General features: G+C 46.5%; 1 protein-coding gene across 1 annotated transcript in view; it reads left to right on the top strand.

Moving 5' to 3' along the window:
* Window positions 1-4,876: 4,876 nt before the first annotated feature.
* The window catches only part of RHOF (ras homolog family member F, filopodia associated), a 148,971-nt gene continuing 131,204 nt past the window's right edge, over window positions 4,877-22,643 (top strand). The window contains exon 1 of the mRNA XM_069214913.1: window positions 4,877-5,184. Coding sequence (XP_069071014.1) covers window positions 5,029-5,184 — 156 coding nt within the window. The 5' untranslated portion in view covers window positions 4,877-5,028. The remainder of the gene's footprint in view (window positions 5,185-22,643) is intronic.

Below are 22,643 nucleotides of genomic sequence, written 5' to 3'. Positions count from 1 at the left end.
CCAATGACAGAATCTCGAACCACGTCTCCTGACGTCATCAATTCTCCCCTCGCATCTCCCGCATCTGCCTAAATTCTCCCCGCATCTTAAGTTTTAGCCCCTTGTCATGACTTTTTATTAGAGTTTTCCAGTCCATCCCCCTAATTCCTAATTGGTCAGTCATTCAGCAGATATGACTCTAACCTATAACATTCATTTTTCAAATCTATGAGTTCTGATACTTCTTCTTACACAGTACACGGATTGGTCCACTATACGATATCCTCATCATTCGGCTCGTCAGGTGTCGAAAATGTTGCATGTTCCTCTTCAGTCAGTGCTCTCATTGTTCAAGTCCTGGGAAAATACATTTAGCCTACTCTACACATAATTGTATCAAATTGTCTTCATCATCTCCTGTTCGTCGATACATTGCAGAAAATTCTAGCTAAGTGACTTTAACATAGGGTGGCTCAAGGTCGGGTCATGCACCGGCTTCTCTGCAGTGCGTTAGGAATTCAGCTTCTTGGGTGAGGTCTGGAAAGGACTAGGCCTTAACCTTAGCCAAGTTAATTCTACAAATTAATGCAAACATAGGTTATACATCTTAATATGACATATTACTACATTATTCTTTCACATTTTCATTATTTCACACATTTTTAGTTATTTTAGTACAACTTCGTATAAATGGCGGCCACACCCCATGGTCACATTTTCAAATGTGCACTTTATTTTCTCTACCATTAATGTCTCTACAAACTTTTCATTAATCAAAAGTTATGTTGTGATTAGTGGTTATGGTGGTAGTTTAAGTTAGGGTTAGTTGTTATGAGGTTTGAATTTTGTTTTTCTGAAATGCCAATTGGGACAAAAATGATGTCCCCTTAAGCACAGAAATGACTTTCCCAGATCCTGGATTCCTCTAGTAAAGTTGGGTATGTTCTCGGCATGTTTTGTGATAGTGGAAAAGTGGTAGGTTGCGCTTGCAAAGGCTTAAGCCTTGGGGCTGGGCCCTGTGTGCAGCATGCAGTAGGTGAAGCCTTGGGGCTCGGTCCTATGTGATGCATGCAGTTGGTGAAGCCCTGGGGCTGGGCGATGTGTGCTGCATGCAGTCAGTGAAGCCCTGGGGCTGGATTGTATGTGCTGCTCATGTCCCCCAGCAGGTGAAGCCTAAAGCTGGGCCCTGTGTGCTGCATGCAGTTGGCAAAGCCCAGGGCTGGATCATATATGCTGCTCATGTCCCCCAGCAGGTAGAGCCTAAAGCTGGGCCCTGTGTGCTGCATGCAGTTGGTGAAGCCTGGGGCTGGATCTTATGTGCTGCTCATGTCTCCCAGCAGGTGGATTTCGAAGCTGGGCCCTGTGTAAGGGTTACCAGACGTCCTGGATTTCCCCGGACAGTCCCGGTTTTTAGAGGGCTGTCCCAGTGTCCCGACGCTTCTCTTAATTTTAAATAAATGTCCTGGTTTTTGGGACAAAGGTCAGATGATTAAATAATTGTCCCGGTTTTTGGGACAAAGGTCAGATCATCTAGGGAAGCATAAGTTAAAGACGCCTATAAAGTATGAAATAATTAAATTAATCAGTTACCGTCAGGCAACACAGTCCCCTGTCTGCTCTCAGCAGAGAGACGGAGTGGGGGAGCAGAGACAGGTGAGTGGGGGCGGGTTGGGGGTGCAGGCTGGGAAGTCAAGCCAAAGCTAATTTTATATATGTAGTCTTGTAAATGCGTGTGTATATATCTGTGTGTTTTTATGTATATATATATATATATATATATATATATATACACACACACACACACACACACATGTATAGGCACACATTCACAAAGCTGCTGAAAAAACCCGGGAAAGGGCAGATGTAAAAAGTGAGAGTAAAGTCTTTAGTCCTTCTTTTATGTCTGACCTGTCCCGGTTTTTGCTCCTCAAAATCTGGTCACCCTACCCTGTGTGCTCCATGCAGTAGATGAGTCCTGATGCTGGGTCTTGTGTGCTGCATGTAGTTGGGGAAGCCTTAGGGCTCGGTCCTGTGTGCTGCATTCAGTCGGTGAAGCCTTGGGGCTGGGTCCTGTGTGCTGCATGCAATCGGTGAAGCCTTGGGGCTGGGCTATGTGTGCTGCATGCAGTCACTGAAGCCCCGGGGCTGGATTGTATGTGCTGATCATGTCTCCCAGCAGGTGGAGTTTGAAGCTGGGCCCTGTGTGCTGCATGCAGTAGATGAGTCCTGTTGCTGGGTACTGTATGCTACATGCAGTCGGTGAAGCCTTGGGGCTGGGCCATGTGTGCTGCAAGCAGTCAGTGAAGCCCTGTGAATCGATCATATGTGCTGCTCATATCTCCCAGCAGGTGGAGCCCTGTGCTGGGCCCTGTGTGCTGCATGCAGTAAATGAGCCATGTGCTGGGTCCTGTGTGCTGCATGCAGTAGGTGAAGCCTTGGGGCTCGGCCGTGTGCTGCATGCAGTAGATGGAGACCTGGTGCTATGCAATGCTATTGTAACTAATTTTACACATTTGACTGGACTTTGTTCGCTGCAAGTGTTCTCTTGCAGCTGGAGAATTGTGTCCTTTTCACTGCAGTAGATAGAAGTTGCTGCACCTTTGGTTGGGCACTTTGGTTTTTCATGCCCAGGCAGGAGGAACCCAAAGCTAGATTCTGTGTGCTGCATGCAGTAAGTGGAGTCCTGGTTCTGCGTGCTGTATGCAGTCGGTGAAGCCTTGGGGCTGGGCCATGTGGGCTGCATGCAGTCAGTGAAACCCTGGGGCTGGATCATACGTGCTCCTTATGTCCCCAGGCAGGTGGAGCCGGATGCTGAGCTCTATGTGCGGTATGCAGTTGGTGGAGTCCTGGTGCTGCACAAGGCTGCTGTAACAGGTTTTGCACTTTTGATTGGGCTCTGTGCACTGCAGATGTCCTCCAGGAACTGGAAGATGGGGTCTTTTGCACTGCAGTGTAATGTGTTACACCTTTGGGTGTGCACTGTGTGCTGCTCATGGCCCTTCAGCACGTGGGGCCTGAACCTGGGCCCTGTGCGGTGAATGCAGTAGATGGAGTTGAGATGCTGACAATGCTGCTGTAATAGGTGTTGCACCTTGAGTGGAGAACTGGGTCCTTTGTAATGCTGGGAGAAGCTGCTGCATCTGTGGGTGGGCACTATGTGCTGCTTGTGTAGTTCATGTGGAGGCCTGGAATTGAGGGCTATGTGCTGCATTTTACAGGTAAAGCAGGGGGTGGTTCCATGTGCTGCATGCCACAGGCAGTACACAAGGGGTTGGTCCTATGTCCTCTCATATTCTCCAGCAGATGGGGACCTGTGTCTGGATCCTATCTGCTGCATGCCACAGGTAGGGTCTGGGGCTGGGTGCAATGCACCTCTGATACCCACTAGCAAGTGAAGTCCTGTGACTCTGTCCCGGCTGAGTGCTGCATGCGCCAGGTGCCCCCGGAACTGTATAGTACTCCTATTCTTCAGTTGGAGAAATTTTGGTGTTCGGCAATGTGTGCTGCTAAAAAGGTGGAGGCCAGGGCTAAGTCCTGTGTGCTTCTCATGCCTTCCAGCAGGTGCAGTCCGGGGGCCGGGTGCTGCATGTCCATGGTGGAGCGCTGGGGCTGGGTCTTCTGCTTATCATGTCTTCCAGCAGGTGCAGCCCTGTGGCCGGGTTCTGCGTCTTCTGCATATTGCATGCCACAGGTGGAGCACTGAGGCTGGGTCCTTGTGCTTATCATGTCTTCCAGCAGGTGCAGTCCTTTGGTCGGGTCCTGTGTGCTGTGTGCTGTATGCCGCAGGTGAAGCACTGGGGCTGGGTCTTCATGCTTGTCATGTCTTCCAACAGGTGCAGCCCTGTGGCCGGGTCCTGCGTCTTCTGCATATTGCATGCCACAGGTGGAGCACTGAGGCTGGGTCCTTGTGCTTATCATGTCTTCCAGCAGGTGCAGTCCTTTGGTCGGGTCCTGTGTGCTGTATGCCGCAGGTGAAGCACTGAGGCTGGGTCTTCGTGCTTGTCATGTCTTCCAGCAGGTGCAGCCCTGTGGCTGAGTCCTGCGTGCTGCATGCAGAAGGTGGAGCACTGGGGCTGGGCTCTCTGCTTCTCATGTCTCCCAGCAGGTGCAGCCCTGTGGCCGAGTCCTGCGTGCTCCTTGCAGCAGGTGGACCATTGGGCATGGGTCCTCTCCTCATGTCTCCCACCAGATGCAGTACTGTGACCGGGTCCTGCATGCCGGAGGTGGAGCACTGGGACTGGGTCCTCTCCTTCTCATGTCTTCCAGCAGGGAGTCCTGTGGCTGGGTCCTGTGTGCTGCATGCAGCAGGTGGAGCACGGGGGCTGGGCCCTCTCCTTCTCATGTCTTCCAGCAGAGAGTCCTGTGGTCGGGTCCTGCATGCTGGAGGTGGAGCACTGGGCATGGGTCCTCTCCTTCGCATGCCTCCCACCAGGTGCAGTCCTATGGCCGGGTCCTGTGTGCTGCATGCTGGAGGTGGAGCACTGGGGCTGGGTCCTAGTGCTTCTCATGTCTTCCACCAGGTGCAGTCCTGTGGCAGAGTCCTGCGTGCTGGATGCCGCAGGTGGAGCAGTGGGGCTGGGTTTTCTCTGTGCTTCTCACGTCACGGCCTTCCAGCAGTGGGAGTCCTTGGGCGGGCTCCCGTGTGCTGCACGCACGAGGTGAGGCTCTCGGGCTGGGGTGTGTCCCTCTGCGATCTTCCCGTAAGTGGAAAACTGGGGCAGGGCCCTCTGTGGTTCTCATTTCTCCCCACGTGTGCTGCCTGTCGCAGGTGGAGTACCGGGTATAAGTTTCTGGTGCTTCTCACGTCTTCCAGCAGAGGGCGCCCTGGGGCCATTTGTGCTGCAGGTTTACAAAGTCCGTACCTTGGGGCCTCTCAGCGCCCTCACATCCTGCTGTCTTCTCTCCGCACTGCCAGCCGCACAAGGTGCTGCCCCGAGTCAGTGCATCAGCAGGGGCTGTCATGCACCGGGGTTGAGCTGCGCCTCGGTGGCTCCGCATTTCATCCCTGATGAGAGGGGGCAGGCGCGTTACCCCTTGTTCAGCAAGAACATGACTGAAGCTAACGGCGCAGTCCACCCCGGTGCACCTGACGGGACCAAAAAGGGCCCTTCTGGAAAGAGAGAAGTTAAAATCGTGATCGTCGGAGACGGGGGCTGCGGGAAGACGTCGCTGCTGATGGTCTACGCCAAGGGGTCTTTTCCAGAGGTGAGTTACAGGAGGCACTCCCAGCTTTTAGTTAACCGAGTCTCTTTCCGGAGAGGTGAACTCCGACATTGTTTGTGCTGTGTGATACCTTCTTTACTACAGTAAAAATGTCTAAATCTTTAAGTGGAGTCAGGGGTGTAGTTTTGCCAATAAGATTGGCGGGCGTTTTTTTTTGGGGGGGGGGGGTGTCTTCAGAATACTCAACAATCATTCTGGCATGTAATGTTAAAATACAGACACCTCACCATACCCCACTGAAAGCACCTGTGCCCAACTATTCAACAGAAAAAAAACAGATATTAGAGGGGAGTAACGCCCCAAACACCCCACCCCCGAAGCTATGCCACTGATGAAGTGCTTCATGATGAAGGCCGTCGTTTTCCAAGCGCTGTACGCGTTTGCAAGTAAGAGAACAGAAGCAGGGGGAGATGGAGCTTTTTTTTTGCCACGAGTCACACAAGTTGGGCCACTGGGCTAGGATGGGACTAGATCTTGTATCTGCTGTTTCAGCGGGCAACTGTTATCGATCCCAGCGTGTTCCAGTAACTAAATGGTGGCCGTTCTAAACATTGTTTACATTCACTCAATCAGGAATTTGTAAAGCGCACTACTCACCCATGAGGGTCTAAAGGCGCTGAGGAGGGGAGCGGGGAGAAGGAGGAGGGGAAGTGCTGCTACTGCTCAAACACCCAGGTCTTGAGAAGTTTCCTGAAGGTAAGGAGATCTTTGGTCTGGCGCAGGTGGGTGGGAAGAGTGTTCCACGTTTTGGCGGCGAGGTGCGAGAATGATCTACCGCCGGTTGTAGTTCTGCGGACGCATGGGACGGTTGCGAGGTTGGCGGAGCGGAGATACCGGGTCGGGTGTAGAAGGAGAGTCGTCTGTTGAGGTTTTCTGGTCCGGTGTTGTGCAGTGCTTTGTGAGCGTGGGTGAGGAGTTTGAAGGTGATTCTCCTGTTGACTGGGAGCCAGTGCAGGTTTTTCAGGTGGTCTGTGATGTGGCAGTGGTGGGGGATGTCCAGGATGAGGTATTCGGAGGCGTTGCAATATTATTACATCACACAACGCGTGGCTTTTTGGCTTCTTTGGATCAGTGTCGCACTGGGACAGAAAAAAGGACCAAGTATCAAAATAAAAGTATGCTCCATTTGCAAATGGAATAAGTGGCCCCCATTTGCTATTTGAAGTAGGTTGGAATGTTTTAAATCATGCTGTCAATGTGTGTGCCGGAGGATGGGGTTGTGAGGGGAGGGGGGGGCTCGAGCATGTGCTATTTTACTGCCCATGACATACTATTGCTCCATTGGCACTGCCTCGGAAGAAATAACATCATTCACAAGGCATCTTCCTCATTACGTCAGCCCCACCGACAGTTTCCTCCTTTCTGCTTCCTCTTTTCCCCTCTGTAGGCCACCACCTTAGCACTTACGGTGACTGCTCTACCTTATTAGGGTGTTATATGTGATCAAAGACCTCACACAGTGCTTTGCCACAAGCACCTATGAATATCATGATTATTTAAACTTACGAGCAGAAGGCCACAGTCAAATCTTTTTAACACATAGATGAACAACCTGAGCTATATTGGACCAAAAAAGTGCTGGATGCACACACATCTATTTGTAAGAGTTACTGCTGGGCCCAGGGTTTTGTTTGGACATTGACGTGCCAAATGCCAAAGCTGCTAGTCTTGATTCCACCTCATGCCTTTTTAATCCACCCCGGACACTCCCTGCTCCTTTATTTCACGCTCACAGGCTTCTGATATCTCCCGTGGCTGCTTTTTTTTTTCATATTTCTCCTTTGTCCTACCTCCCTTCTGTGTGGCAGTCTGATGAGAAACAAACATGTACACATGTTATGAACTTTTTTTAAATTCAGAAGAGTGCATTTCATTTTAATTCACACATTTTCATGTTAGTACATCAGATTATTGCATTGAGAGGCATTTACTAGAAGTGATAGTTTTCAAACATGAGCTTAAAATCATTCATTCCTCCCCCACCCTGCCAACAACGCCATTAGTGAACCAAGAGGGAAATCATTTGTCATATGAACCCTTTGGGTGGCCTCGGTTGCTATTATACTTGGAATAATATGATAGTTTATCAAATCAAATGGAATAAAAAGTTTTGTACAGCGCACATCCTGCACTCAAGTACTTCAAGATGCTCTCATAGGAGATAATGAAGAAAAAGGAGGCAAAGCAAAATAAAACAATTGGCTAGGATCACCAGTTTGGTCAAGTGGGGAAGCTGGGATTGATCCCAGGTTCACATTGCGCAATTCAGTGGAGTAACAAATGCCTTCGCAGCCCAAGCGGTGTATGTGTGTGTGTGGGAGGGGGGTTGGCTGGGCTCCCGTGGTCCTCTTAGCACAGTACCCTGGTCTGAGAGCTCCTGTGCAAGTCTGGAGTGGGTGCCCCTCCAGGTACTGTGCAGGGGGGCCCCCTCAACTTTCGTTACACTACTGGAGCATTTCTGCCACTAGATGGGTATCCCTTTCTGTCTCGTGGTTTACATCAAAAGTTAACGCTTTGTCTTTAATTCTTAGCGCATGAGGTTCGAGTGTTGGGGCAGACAGAAGGCACACTAAGGGTCAGTTTATTTTGGGTTTGAGGATTCAATAGTACCTCGAGCTGAGCCAGAGTTAGAGCCAGGATTCTGGCTCCAGCTTGGCTCAATGCTTCTGTAGCTCGCCCACCTTGTCACATGATGGCAATTAAGGGAGCAAAGACGGGAAGAATATGATTTATGAAATTATCTACACTGCTGTCCACACCATGTACATGCATCAATTCCCCCATTTCCACCTCACACCAACCCTAGTACTCTCACTGCTAGCATCAATGCGGTCATTAGTCATGGCACAGAGAATACTTCTTGACCCCTGGGAAAAAATTTGGGAGTGCCTATGGGGTCAACACATGAGTTTTTAGCATCCTATGAAACTTATGCAGGTGGGATTCTGGATTAATCAAAAGAGGGAGACTGCTCCAAGTCTCAGCTGTTACTGTAAAGAGAGCACGGCAGCTCATGAAAAATTGTAAGCGAGTAACTATCACTTGAAAAGAATTGTAAGAGTGCAAAAGACGGGCAGGCTCAGACTTTTTTTTGGGTTCAGAGTAGAAAACAGTTCTGTGACAAAAGCAAGAGGCCTTGAAAATGAAATGGGACGTTTTTGAATAGGAAACCTGTGAAAAGAACAAAGAATATTAGATGCACTAGAGAATTGACTGGATCCTGGAGTAAGACAAACAGCCACATTTTGAATAAGACACAGTTTTGATGAGAACAAGAAGATAAACCAACGTACTGAAAATTGCAATAGTCCAGTCTACCAAGAATTAAAGACTAGACCTAAATCTGTTTATAAAGTGAAGGGAGAAAAGGAATGATTTTTAAAAATATCTTAGAGCATGAGAAACATGTAGCAGTAAGTTTGAAATATGGTTGGGTTTAGGTCAATCGGGTATGGTGAGGACGCTGTTGGATTTCACCAGGACGTTTTACATACACACAAAAAAAAACACACTCACTTTCTTCCGCTCTGTTTTGAAATTCTTCAAAGATGTTGGTTATTTTACATAATATTGTGTTTTCTCTCACTCAGTACTCCTACCTATCCACATTTATCTCTGTTTCCATTGCCCCTTTAGTTCCTCTCATGCGCCCTGCTTGCCATATAATGTATTGGAACGTTCTATGTCAGCCTGCTTGTTGCAAAATCTTAAGCTCTCCCACCCACCAATCCTACTGACCAAGCTACACCTCTTTCACCAGAAGCATAAAAGGTAAAACCAAAAGATGCAACGAGATTGTCCAGCGGGCCCACATATAGATTAAAAAGGGTATTCAGAGAGGACCCCTGTGGAACTGTACACGAAAAAGGGTTAAATGTGGAGCAAAAATTAAGCTATCCTAGCCCATCTTGAAACGAGAGTAACTTGTGCATTAGGTACCTATGCACCCACCCATGCAGTAGTCCAGTCCCATGACCATCATTAAATGCTTCACAGATTATCTTCCCCAACTGATACTTCAACCCAGATCCCTGGAAAGATATTGGTAACTCGACCAAAGAACATTTTTATATCTTTAATGATGGTAACCTCCTTGTCTTCTTGGCCAACAAACGGGGGCTCTAAGAGAGAAAAACCATCTCTTCCACTGCCCAAGACCCGATGACCCTCACCCAACAATAACTGCCTGCTCCACCCCTCCTCGCGAGTTTTCACCAGTCTATGATGATGATATTAGAAAAATCTTGATGTTCTTCAAGAAACGTCCCTGTTGTTATTTGTATTTATATGTATTTGATTTACTGAAGTGTTTGTACCGAAAGGTAATTCATGGAGTGTTAGAAATTAGGTGGTTAGCTCGTCTTTCAGTGTAGTTTCCCCTCGCGTTAACAGACCCAACAGTCAAACCTGACCTGTTTCAGGCTTAACCTGCTCTGATGTTGCACTTGGAACATTATCCGATTTCCCTCACCCCTAGGATCAAACGTCCTTCCAGGTAACCTTCAATCTGTATCCGTACCCCAGAGGGGCACTGTTTGAACGTTGCCAAAGATATGCTGACAAACTGCTCACAACCCTAGACGTAGGCTTACTCTTGATTGATCAACAGGTGTGTGTTGGTACCAAACTAAGTGGTACTCTTTTTGACTTAGGAAGGATGGAATGCTGAATGGTCCTGCCGGGTTTCATATCTCTGGCCAGGAGGACGATCTCTTCAGTTGATGAATCAGTGATACCAGCCACCATAGCATTTGCAATTCTGCAGCACTATCAGTTACTTGTTGATCGTGCTGACATAAATGAAACCTATTTCTCCATCAACTGGCATTGAGATCCTTTCAAATAGCAGGCACTTATGTGGCTTCCCTCTGTGGTACATAATGGGTGACTAAAGCTGTGGCCCTGGGCTGTGCCATTTTTAAGCTGTGCTTCCCCTGGCCACCTTTCTTCCACTCCTCCTAGAATGAAACCACTTTAGTGTAAGTTAATTAAAGAATTTACAAACCTACCCACGTATATATGACAGATTAATAGAACCATTCACACCTGATGTGTATCAGTGTAACATTTCTGACACTATTTCGAGTTGACATGGGCCTGACTCACTCACACAAACACTGACTAAATATTAGTGAATTAGTGCATCCAATCAGACTTGCCCACTCACACCCACAAACATCACTGAAACTGCCAGGCAGAAATAATCTCTCCTCTCACACCTCTAAGGTGATTGTGTCACGCAGGCTATCAGCAGCTGCCCATTTGCCCACTGAGCCTCACCCATCAGCCTCGAGCCAATTAGCTGCATGAGGTGGAATTGGGCAATGGGTATTCACTGACACCCTTACTAGAGGCAGAGTAGAGCCGGAGATTTAAGAACAGCGCCACCTGCCGCAAGACACCCGATAGGACATGATGCATCTCCTCCCCCTCCTTCTGCCCAGTCCATTCGGTTCTCTGTGTGCAATGCACCATCACCTGCACAGAATGGATGATCTCAAAACTGGCCCAACACACCACAAAACTGGGCCCAACACCACAAAAACGGTCCGCCACGCCATGAAAATGGCCCCACTTACCCACAAAACTGGCCCACACACACACACTGTGCTGTCAGACCAGCCCACCTGGCACTGCCAGATGCCCAAAAGGCCAGTCCGACCTTGCTATGGAGAATTTTAAGGCACTTAAGTCATTCAGAGATACCTCAAAAAGAAAATTAGTAAAAAAAAACTTGAAGAGCCGAAGTTAGTTACTTTTCGAGAAGTTGGTAAAGCACATGAGCTGGTATAGTACTTTTGATAAGAATAAACTTGTTTCAAAATCTATAAATACATTTTGGAGCAGAAGTTTGGGGCCCTGAAAAGGTGTGGTATGTGTGCAATAATACCTCTCTGCCTCTCTCTTCTGATGACCTTGGTTTCTGGGGCCTAATGGTCACCCTGGGAGAAAGGAATCACTTGCAGAAGGTGCCCTGGCACCAGTCTTTCATTGAGACTGAATAGCATATTGCTCAGTGCCTGTTGTCTTAGTTTGATAACCCTAAAGAGAGTCAAAACATGTGTCAGGGTCTGTATAAATCAAAATAAACGTGACTAAAAATACCATCATGCTATGCAAGACGTTCGTAGTAATCAGGTCAGACAGGATTTGACTTGCCACTTGTCTCGCAGCCCCTGGATTGGGTACAACTACACAACCCTTTCTGGAACTGGCAGCTCACCATCTAGATGTTCACTTTGCTAGTCAAATACAATGTACCACTGTATGCAAAGAACACAATTATCCTGGTCTCTAACACCAACAAGGACCTTTTTTGATAAGATGTGAGATACCCCTAACCCCTGCGTTTGGATTCCTGCCCATTGCCAGTTCCTCATCTGAACACAACGTGTTCCTGTTTTTCACAGTTCAATGTGCTGCGTGAGTCACCGGTGAACAGACAAAAAGCTTTTGTAAATATGCATGCACATTGTTAGTATTCACATAAAAAGTAAAGAACACCTATTGTCACGAATGCAGAATTTAGTCAATGAGTATTCTCCAAGTTTGCATGGGTCGATATTTGCATTTACTTTTTTTGCCTTCCCTTCTTCAGTTCGCTATTAAACACTCAGTCCTCCCCACATGCGTCAGATGTCTACACATTACGCCCGCATAGCCATATGATACCCATTCCCAAGTTTGTTGCAAAGGCTTTTCAAAAGTTTTTGTGAATTACTATCTTGTCTATTACTCTGTTAGTATTCAAAATGATTGTATTTCCTGTCCTTGGCCTCTTATCTGAAACACTCTTCTTTTCATGGCTGCAGCCCTTGCAAGTCCACCCCTTCACAATTACTCTCATCCCACTCATACACACGTTAGTAAATAGTGGGTACCCTATCTGGACATGTTTACCTCCTGCATGTGTAACCTGCGTGTTTGTGATTTCGTAAAAGGTGTGTAAGGTTTTCATGCATGCATTCCACTTTCACCCCCGACGTAAATCAAAACTACTCCTGAAAAAAACATTTAGGCATCAGCCCCAAAGTTTACATTTATAACTGTAACGCAGGAGTCTCGATGCAATAGCTGAATCGAATTTTTCATTTTTTCTAAAATATTTGGGAACACATGAGGTGTCTCCATGCTAATTTGGATGTAAATAAGGATTAGGAAATATGGTACGGAACACTCTCAAAAAATGTGTAGTAATTAAAAGACCTAGAGTTTGATTTGTCTCATTGCCTAGAATTCTGATTCACGAGCAATTTAATGTGGTGTTTGTGATGAAGAGTACCACATAATTACCATATTTTTTTCCGGTCTACACCTCCACAAAACAGATTTAATGTCAAATAATTTGCTCCTTGTCATCATCATCGTCCACTTTTTCTCTGCTTGCATGGCTCAAAGTTTACTTTTTGAAACTGCTCTGTCTTTGGAAACCGGGTCACAAACGAAATCCATTTTTTTTACTTCAGAACATGAAATGGTTTATTTTACAAAACAAAAGACCAGCATGCCTGTTTACACTCAAGTAGTAATTGCAACAAAAATAAAGTGATGAAAGGAATGCTGGAATTAATGTTAGACACTGGCGATCGCTCGGGGCCACATTCCATTTCATCATTTTTCACCCACTATGCCACGCTATAGAGAGACTGGTTACCTGCAAATCAGTCTTATTCCTGTTCCAGTACGAAGAGTCCAGTCCGAACGGCCGGGCCTGGCCCCTTGAAGATGGGATCACAAGCAACGCCAGCCTGGTTTCCACCTATTCTGGTGAGTGAGGGATGGCTTGAGGCCTGTGGCCCAACCAGCACTGGACCCATATCCAGGCATCTTCATTGCACTTAGGGCATCTACTGCAACAAACAACAAGATCATGGAAGGGATACGTGGTTCAATCTCGGCCTGGTGGTAAATACACAGCAACTAAATACCAAAGGCACTGGGTGAGGTGTTTGCCAGTTTTCTTCTGGCAAAATGTGAATGGAAAAACTTTCAGATTGTCACGGGGTGGACTTAGTTGTAATTGCTTCTGCAAAAGAAGCGGGTGCTGTTTGGACTATCTACTAAGTGCTGAAATATACATTAATACCGTTTGCAGCTGTTTTTAGGACTGGTTTGATAGCACAGTTGCCTTTGACCTATTGTTACCCATCTTTTAAAATATACATAGCGGGCTTTGGCTCCTCTCAGAGCAGTATTCCCCTCTTGGAGCTATTGGTAGTTGCCTGAGGGACTATTTTACTTCACAAAAGTACACTGCATAAACATACATCACATTCTGTATCTCGTAAATCTAATCGTTTCTATATTTTGTTTTTAATATTTTATTCAGCATTTCGAATGCAAGCCAGGGGGTTAACACAGGCTCCTGCAGCCGTTTCAGTATAGGAGTGACCCTACCTTCCAGGGGCCCCCAGCCCTTCAGGGGGCTCCCTATTCAGCCGAAGGCCAATGCATATCTATAAGGTATAGAAGACCCAGGGGCTCCTCGTCCCATTCTTTAGGGTGTCCTAGTTATTTTGAGTTACCCCCCTGGACTTTGCCCGTGACTTTTAACACTAGCGCGGAGTCGAAATGACTAGGCGACCCCTTAAATTTATAGTAGTTTATAATCGGGAGATTTCAGAGTATTTCTAGTTTCTTTCAGCTGGTCAGAGTAGAGGCTTAACGCTGCTGAACAGGGTATTTTTAGGAAATCATTATAGATAAATCATTCTAAAATGTTATCACATTAAAAGAGACGTGTGGTGCATAGAAGCCACGTATGAACAGCCCTCTTGGCGGGAAAGAGTGTGTCGCTGGCCGCGACACCGACACGTGCCTATCCTGTGGTTTCCACTTCTCAGAAGTGAGGCGGAAAAGGTTATGCCTGGCTGAGATGTCAGTATCTGATGAGACCTCCTGCTGCAGACTTAACGAGGGAACTCCGCCCCTCCGCGGCGGCCTCTAAATCAGCCCTTCGTGTTAGCTCTGAACACGCATGCTGCAGTAATTAGTGCTTCTAAGAGCTACCCTAGTCCAGCTGACTAATTATATGATCAAGTGCCGTTTAGTTTTCCTTTGCCCTCCCACCCCAATACTGTCTATTGTCGGAATTATCCTCTCCCATCCATCTACTATAAAGCCATTTTTTTTCTCCCCATCCCAGACTGGCCAGGCCAGATTCCCCTGTTCCCTTCTACCCCCCCATGCCAGATTCCCCCACACCATTTCTTTCCCCACCAATTATTTCAGATTTACACACTCCATCCGTCGTGAATGATTTCCCTGCTCCATCCTTCAGGCATCATGTTTGATTTTCCTACACCCATGGCTCTCCGAATAGCTCCACGGGGACCACACGCTTGTTCAAGCGCCTGGATACCTCACGGGTGACGAGTGCGCTATATAAATCGACATAAGATAACATTATACTTCCACACACCGCCCGTTGTATCTGATTTTGCCATTCCCTACCACCTTGGAAATCCACCAACACACGGAGCCACCGTGTGTGTCACACGATATCGGCACTGCTCACACGGTCTCTGGGTGAGCTGCCACCTGCCAAATCTGTTTTGCCTTCAGTCCTCCACCCCACACCCTTAATGGCTCCTTACCTGCACCCCCACCCCTACCCAGCATGCCACATTTCCCTTTGAGCCTCTACCGCTCACTCAACAGCACCAATTTCTAGTTGTGCACTATGTGCAAGTTCCTTTAGCTCCATGTTGCGTGTCCAAGTTCCTTTTGTCCCCGTCCACATCTTGTGTATGCACACTGAAAACTAGGATCAGTCCAGTGCAGTTGCATAGCGTCCACTTCCACAAAGTGTTCAACTTATGGCCCGCTGTGAGCACAGCATCATCAGGACAATGTGGGCTCCTTTGTGTCCCTTCAGGAAAAAAAAAATCCGAATGTTGGGTTTTTCACGTACCTCCCAGTCGTGCATTGTCTGTCAGTCCCCTTCCTAGATAATCTCCCAATAAAACACACACCGGAATCAGCAATCTCATTAGCATGCAGACCATTCAGTGCTTAATTTGTGCCGGTCAGCACAGACACACCTTTTGGCGACCAAGACTTATTTTTCATCATCAGACTTTGACCCGGAGCAAGATAGATAAAGCCAGAAGCAGGAGGAAGTGAAGGATAGGAAAACAGTGACAGAGGGAGAAAACAGGGATGAAAACAAACCGTCGAGCGACAGATGCAGAGGCAGGAGGTGTAGGATGGGGAAATAAAAGGCATGAGGTGGAATCAAGACGGACCAGCCTTGGTATGTGGAAATTTGGGAATTCAACAATGCTGGTTGCGGCCGGGCGGGTGTATGGCGTTACAAATGAAGCACTGGCTCCATTAAGAATTTGGATGGTGAGGGCGTGGTTGGGTAGAAGTTAGGGGTCATATTTTAATTAATCAAGGATTACGCCTTGCCTTGCTGCAGGCTAAGTTGGCAATGACTTCTCTGATTCTCGCACCACAGACCTCCCTTCATCCTGTAACATTTTACCTTGTTAAATTTGCAGAGGTACGAAGCATAATCTTATGTGTAAAGACCTTGTTATCAGTATGATCCAGAAAGGCCTTTGTATTCCATTGAACTATTGCCAGTTTAAGAAGACCCGCCCTTCTCAACTCATCCTTACATGGTTCTTGACTTGGAGACCCAATGAGACCCTCAGCAGCATCTGTGTTGCGCTTGCTGTAGTGGGGGATGTGGTCACACATCTTCTCAGAGAGTCGAGAGGTGGATAGTGTGCAGTACAGCAGACGGGCGCCCGAACATCGCTAGCGCTGCTGATGCCCCCTGCAGTGGAAGAAGATTCTGAACCGAGTAGCAGAGTTCAGGGTGTGTAAAGGTGGATCCCTAGTCACCCAGTCAAGTAAAAAGGTCTATCCCTCCTTAACCATGTGCCTTTGACCCAGCCCTTGACCCAGTAAGGGCTAGGGATACTCTAGTGGTTATGTAGAAGGCCCCACCTAGCCACTCCAACATTCAGAGGTTAGGGAGGGCTGGCTTGTTGCACCAGTCCTTGACCCAATAAAGGAGGATGAGGGTCAGCCCAGCTCACATTAAGGTCAAGAATGGGTCTGAGCCATTGGGGATCTGCAGTTCATAAAGCATCCAAGAAGACCCCTCTCTTCAATTTAATTGAGCTCAGAGCCCTTATTAAAATGTCCAGTAACATAGAATGAAGAGTAGCCTAGTCAGCACAGCCTGGTCTAGATGTTGCTGGTGAACAGGATATACCCTCATTATTCACTCACATAAATGGTTTCTGCCTTTCAGGAGTGTGAACTAGAGACAGTAAGTGTACATCCATCTTGGAAGAGTTAGGTGATTCCTGGGGTCTAGGAACAAAGCCATATTTGGACCAGCGCGCTGCAGAGAAAATGCATCATTAAAAAAACTTTGGCCACACAGTTAAGCAGTGCTGGACTTGCCTTTCGGGCAGTCTGGTGCTGCCAGATGGGCCAGCTTGAAAGGGCCAGTGAGTGTGCTGGGTTTCTTGGTCCATTCGTGGCACATGGGGCTAAAAAAACAGCCCACGCATTAATCCTCTAATGTAAATAAACAACATCCATTTGCGGGCCTTTGGGGCCCCACCTTGCTTAGATGTGCCATAGACAAATCGACTAGTCTGAAGTGTGTGACCTGTGTGCCTCTGGCTACTGCAGGCTTAGAGAGGAGTGTTGGCTTGTTCCCACAACCAGGGTTTGCATTAAAGCAGCAGATGTGTACTCCTGCATCCAGTGACTAGTCTGAATTTATTTACCAAATAGTAAGTGGAAGGGAATGCTGTATAATGTAGTAAATAAGAGAACACTCAATATAGGAACTGATGAACCAAACTTAAATTTTCTTGTGTTGTTTTATGATTTTTGTTTTACGAAGTTCAAATGCAGATCCTGTCCACTAAAACAGACATATGTTGCTTAGTGACTAGCATGAAAATGTACCCCAGGATCTAGGGGCCTAATTCACAAAGATAAACTTACACTTGTGTGTAGGTTTATGTTTTTTTTGGGGCAATTCACAAAGCAGTTTTACGAGTAGTATCTTTACGTCTCCGGTTTCGCGCTTTCCCTTCACGTCTCCTGCTGAAGGATGATAATATTTTCCCCATAACAACAGCGCATCCCACATTGGGTCCCCCATACCGCGCTGGACATGAACAATCTTGTGTTGGGTGAAGCTAAAAGAACTAAAGGTGCACACACTCTGAGCGATAAGAACCAAAGTCAAAATATTACATACTGATAAGGCAGAATATGCCTTGTTTTGAACCAGGCAGCAAAATTAGAATAGAGAAAAGAAAATGTGTATATATGAGCGGTCAAGATAGAGTTATAAACACACACTCTCACACTGTACCCTGAGGACACTAGCGAAATCAATGAAACCCGTCTCATTCTATCCCTACCTTGATGGAAGAGCTTGAGGAAGACGGCTCAGCAGGGCTGCCACCAATAAAGAGTGGTGAGTCGGCGCGGGGGGCTATATTAATAATCAAAAAGCACTTACCTGCCAGTCCCACTGCCGGATGCCTCAACGGTGATCCTTCACAGCTTCTTAATTTCTGCACAGGCTTCCACCCAACCCAGACGCTGCTCTCATGCTATACCAGACACAAGAGAAGCACCTGGATTGGCCTGAGTGGGATGGTCTGACACTCGCTCAGACACTTGGAGCCTGTGCCTATTCTCCACCCGGCAGTGCAACACATCTGTGGTGAAGAAATCTAAGTGCGCATGTCGGTTTGGCTGTCCTAAGACAGCCGGCCAAACCAACATGCGCACTTACAGTGCCCACCACTACTCCTCCCCTCTGCTCTCCATTGAGGATGGCGCCCTTACCTCAGCAGACTCGGCTCATAGTGAAAAATAAAGTGATAATAAAATTGTTTTATTATCATTTTATTTTTCATATGCTGGCTCTGTCTAATGGAGTTGCGCTCCTCCATCATTACGGAGGAGCCGCCCCTGAGATGGCTAGGTCCCGGGTTCAAAATCAACATACACAATTCTCAGATTCTGAATATTTCCGTCATGCATGAACTGGTGGTTTCATTGATAGCACACATTACTTTCAGTGAACCAGAGGAACCTTATTATACCCAGTAATACAGACTGCTCCCTCCACTGGCCACATATTAGGAGCTAGCTGTACGTGGCTCCTGCAGGTGGTACAATAGCGGGTCTTTTATTATGTTGCAGGCTTGCTGCTGTCAAAATAACAGCCTTGCCTAGAATTCTCATCCTGTTCCAAACTCTCCTACTCCCAAATCCCAACATATCTCTGAAAAATCTTCAAGGAGCCATAGATGCCTAAAGTAAGGCAATCAGAACTTCCCAAAATTGAAAGTTCCTCTGGTCCCCTACGAAGGAACCCAACTTCAATATTTAGTGGTGTGGGAGAGGCCTGAGTCTGAGAAGCATTGGTGCTTTGTGGACCAGTTGGCTTCAGGGATCAATATTTAGAAAGTTCAGTGGCTCATTAAAAAACAGAACCTGAACACAATATTTATCACCCATTAGAAGAGCAACGTTAGCAATGTGGGGCAAGGTTGTGGTGTATTTCAGACTCTCTGCTGTCTCCTCTCTAATCAAAATTGTCATAGATAACCCTTAATTCACTCGAGTGTGAGAGAGAAAGGAGTGTTGGAGATCTGGAGGGCAGAAAGAAAGTGATTATAAAAATAGTGGTCAGTGGCATAACAAAGGTCCCCGCAGCCCCTGCTGTGGAGGAGGGGGGTGCAAGCTCCCGGGGGCCCCATCAGCATAGCACCTGGCTTGAGTGAGTCCGGATGGAGGTCCCCTGCATTTTCTTTGCAGGTTTCCAGTTTTGTTACACCACTAATAATGGTATATGGCAATACACACACCAAAGTAACTCAAATGGGATTCCTGGAGATAAAATACATGAAGGTGTGGCTGTGTGGCACACTGCCTGAGCCTTCAGACTTCTTTGGCCACTGACCTTGCCATAGACACTGTTTAAAACTACAGTTTCATGATTCCCTGTGTACACATTGATGTCACCAGCAAGCAGATCTTTTCTTTGCAGTCTTAGAAGCGTCAACAAACGTCATGAGCATTATGGACAGTCAGGCAGGCCCTCATGACCTTCTATGGAAAAGAAAGGCCACCAGACTCGAGGGAACTGCTCCGTTCTACAGGATATGAAATTTTCTGGGGGTGGGAAACATTTATTTATCTTATGAACAGAGAGGGGACAGATTTGAGACAATATGGGAACTCTTCCCCGGCTTCTTATCCTCACATGCCTCTGGTACCTCAGAGTCCTGCATTGAGCACAAAACCTCAGAAGTGCAGACGCATGCATGAAATTGCATTTCCTGAGGTTCGAGCCTCAATGCCTTGAGCTTACTTTGTTGGGACCTTTAGGAACGCTGGTAATATTGAGAGAGTGGGAAGGTGATGGGAGGGGTATTCCAACTGTGGGCGCTATGTTGGTTCAGCATCTTTTATCCCTTGCCAACTTCTAGTTGTAGGTGAGTATATTTAAACACAAATAAAGTATTTGGATTTTCACACTTCAATTTTAATAACAGTAGGCTGCTGGCCTGCTGCAAATGCCTAGAGCATCTGTCCTAGTGACAGGGGGTTTATGCCCTGCAATCAGGTTGTGGGTCCTTTGTGTTGATATTTTTAGGATTCTGGCCTGTTGACAATATGTGGATCTGACATTGTGTTGACAGCAAATTTCTTGCTTGGTACTATTATTTGAGACCCTCGACTGCACTTTCCCGCTAGCGGGGTTAAGGGCCCTCAGTTTTAGGTAGAGTGGGGGTCTGCCCTGTTATTAGTGACTGTACATTTCTCAGCAAGGGAGAGAGGAGAATTTGTTTGTGGCCTTCGGGTGGGTGGCATTGTGTATGGATGGGTGGACTATTGGGGAAAGCAGCAGGGGACAGTGGGCCCACCACATTTTTTCCTCTGGTGCACACAAAAAAACTGTGACCACGTGTTATTGGGCAGACGTGTTCATGGTACGCGTAGAGGTGTAGTAACTGCGCCATATGCCCTTGTACAGTCTGCGTCACACTTACCTGGACAGCCCAACAATGGCTGGTCGCTAAAGAAAGGCAGAGTTAGGCAGCTTGTCTCACATGACCCTGGCAAGAGCAGCAGAGACTCACAGGTTGCGACTGTCTGCACAATACCTCTGTTTTCATGCAGGGTCAGCCAAAACGGTGGGATTCTGACTATCTCTTTGGTGCCAGGGCATACTCAATACCAAGAGAAGTGGGGGCAGTATCTAAGCAAATCCCAGAGAATGGAAATATCCAGCTCCTCAGAGTCTGGTAGACTCTGGTTGCCAAACCATACCAGCATGCTCCAGCTTAGAGACACCTTGGAGACCCATCACCGCTATGAGCCACAACAGTTAGCAAGATCAGCAACAAAGTTGGGTCACAAAGGCGCCAATCTTTAGCATTCAAGCTGGGGGAGAGGCCTTCATAGCCTACCAGCCCCAGCCCCAGCATCAGCAGAAGGTCGTGGTCTTTTAAAAGTAATCACACTTACCAGAAGCGAGAGCATCATGTTTTATTGCCATTTTGAAATCCTGAATATCCTGCCTCTTTTTGGTCAGTATGAGTTTCAAATAGCAGCACATTTTAAATTCTAGTGGATATACTTTCAAACCAGCACGTTTTATCACAGTGTGTTCCATTATTTACATTTCACTGGAAATTGTTGGTATTTCTTCTGCTTTATAGTGATTTGAGACACTTTGTGTTGGGGTTGTGCTACTAAATCCCTTAGCCTATCACTGGTCCCGGTCTCACCAGAATCTGAGGGCCTCCTTCCCCAATGCTACAGTTGGCCTTTTATTTGGCTTCCTCTGCGTGCTTTCTTCAGTGACTTGCAAGTAAGATGCCTAACACTGGTTCCAAGCTTTAATATTCTGTCTTAAGGATTTTCTACCGTTCAGAGACTCTATTGTTGTTGCCGTAATGATTTAATTCATGTTCATCTTTATTAAATGCTTCTTCCCTCTGTTGTTACCACTGTTGCTACTGTATAATGTCTTCTGCTGCTCGTGTTTTGAGGCATCAACTGGTTAGTTGACTTAAATAAATGAATAAACACAGATAGATTCATGAGGAACAGATGTTGGAATCAGATACCTTCACATACAATCCTGGCTAGTCACAAAGGGCCAGATGTAGCAAAGGATTTGCGCCTCGCAAACGGCGAAAATCGCCGTTTGCGAGGCGCAAATGCCTCTTTGCTATGCAGAAATGCATATTGCGAGTTGGGACCGACTCGCAATATGCATTTCAGAATCGCAAATAGGAAGGGGTGTTCCCTTCCTAGTTGCGAGTCTGAGTGGTATGCAATACCATTTGCGACCGTGTACGCGGTCGCAAATGGTATCGCAGTTACCATCCACTTCAAGTGGATGGTAACCCACTCGCAATTTGGAAGGGGTCCCCATGGGACCCCTTCCACTTTGTGAATGGACCCCAAAATATTTTTTCAGGGCAGGGAGTGGTCCAAGGGACCACTCCCTGCCCTGAAAAAATACCGAAACTAAAGGTTTCGTTTTTTTTTTTAAGTGCAGCTCGTTTTCCTTTAAGGAAAACGGGTTACACTTAAAAAAAAAAAAACTGCTTTATTGAAAGCAGTCACGAACATGGAGGTCTGCTGACTACAGCAGGCCTCCATGTTTGCGAGTGCCAATACTCGCTATGGGGCCGCAATTTGCGACCCACCTCATGAATATTAATGAGGTGGGTCATTGCGACCCCATAGCGACTTGCAGACGGTGTCTGAGACACCGTACTGCATACGAATGTGCGAGTTGCAAATTGCGAGTCGCATGGACTCGCACTTTGCAACTCGCACATTTTTAAGTTGCTACATCTGGCCCAAAGTAACTTACACTTGTGAGTAATTTACATCTGATTTTTACTCTTACACTTTTGTGTAACTTTACTACTTTTGGCTACTCACAAAATCCATCTGACTGTAAAGTTACTCACAAATATAGATTTGCATGTCTCCAACCCCTGAAACAGGGGTAGAGCCAGATTTTCGATCGTAAGTTACTACTGCTGAAGGAACTCAGTAGTAACTCCAGACCACTCATGGCCACCACTGATACTGCAATGCCCTCCCATGTAAAATAATTTCAGCAGGGATTTAAAATAAAGCCCACTAGGAAATAATGTTAAAATCAATTAAAATATTTTTAATAGTTACAAATAAAAATAAATATATTTTAATGTTAAAATAGGTAAACATATAACATATTTCATTATAAACTATTTTAACAACCTTTTCTAATTTAAGAATTAATGTAACATTACATTTTGACTCAATATAATGAAATTCGTTTTAATGAGATATATAGATCACTTTTAATAATCATTAATGCCTAAAGAAAAATAATTTTTACTTTAGGTGGGAATACATTTTTTAATTAAACT

Source organism: Pleurodeles waltl, chromosome 11 (genome assembly GCF_031143425.1).
Source record: "Pleurodeles waltl isolate 20211129_DDA chromosome 11, aPleWal1.hap1.20221129, whole genome shotgun sequence".
Classification (NCBI taxonomy): domain Eukaryota; kingdom Metazoa; phylum Chordata; class Amphibia; order Caudata; family Salamandridae; genus Pleurodeles; species Pleurodeles waltl.
Note: the sequence above shows the minus strand (reverse complement) of the source record. Positions and strands in the feature narration are given on the sequence as shown.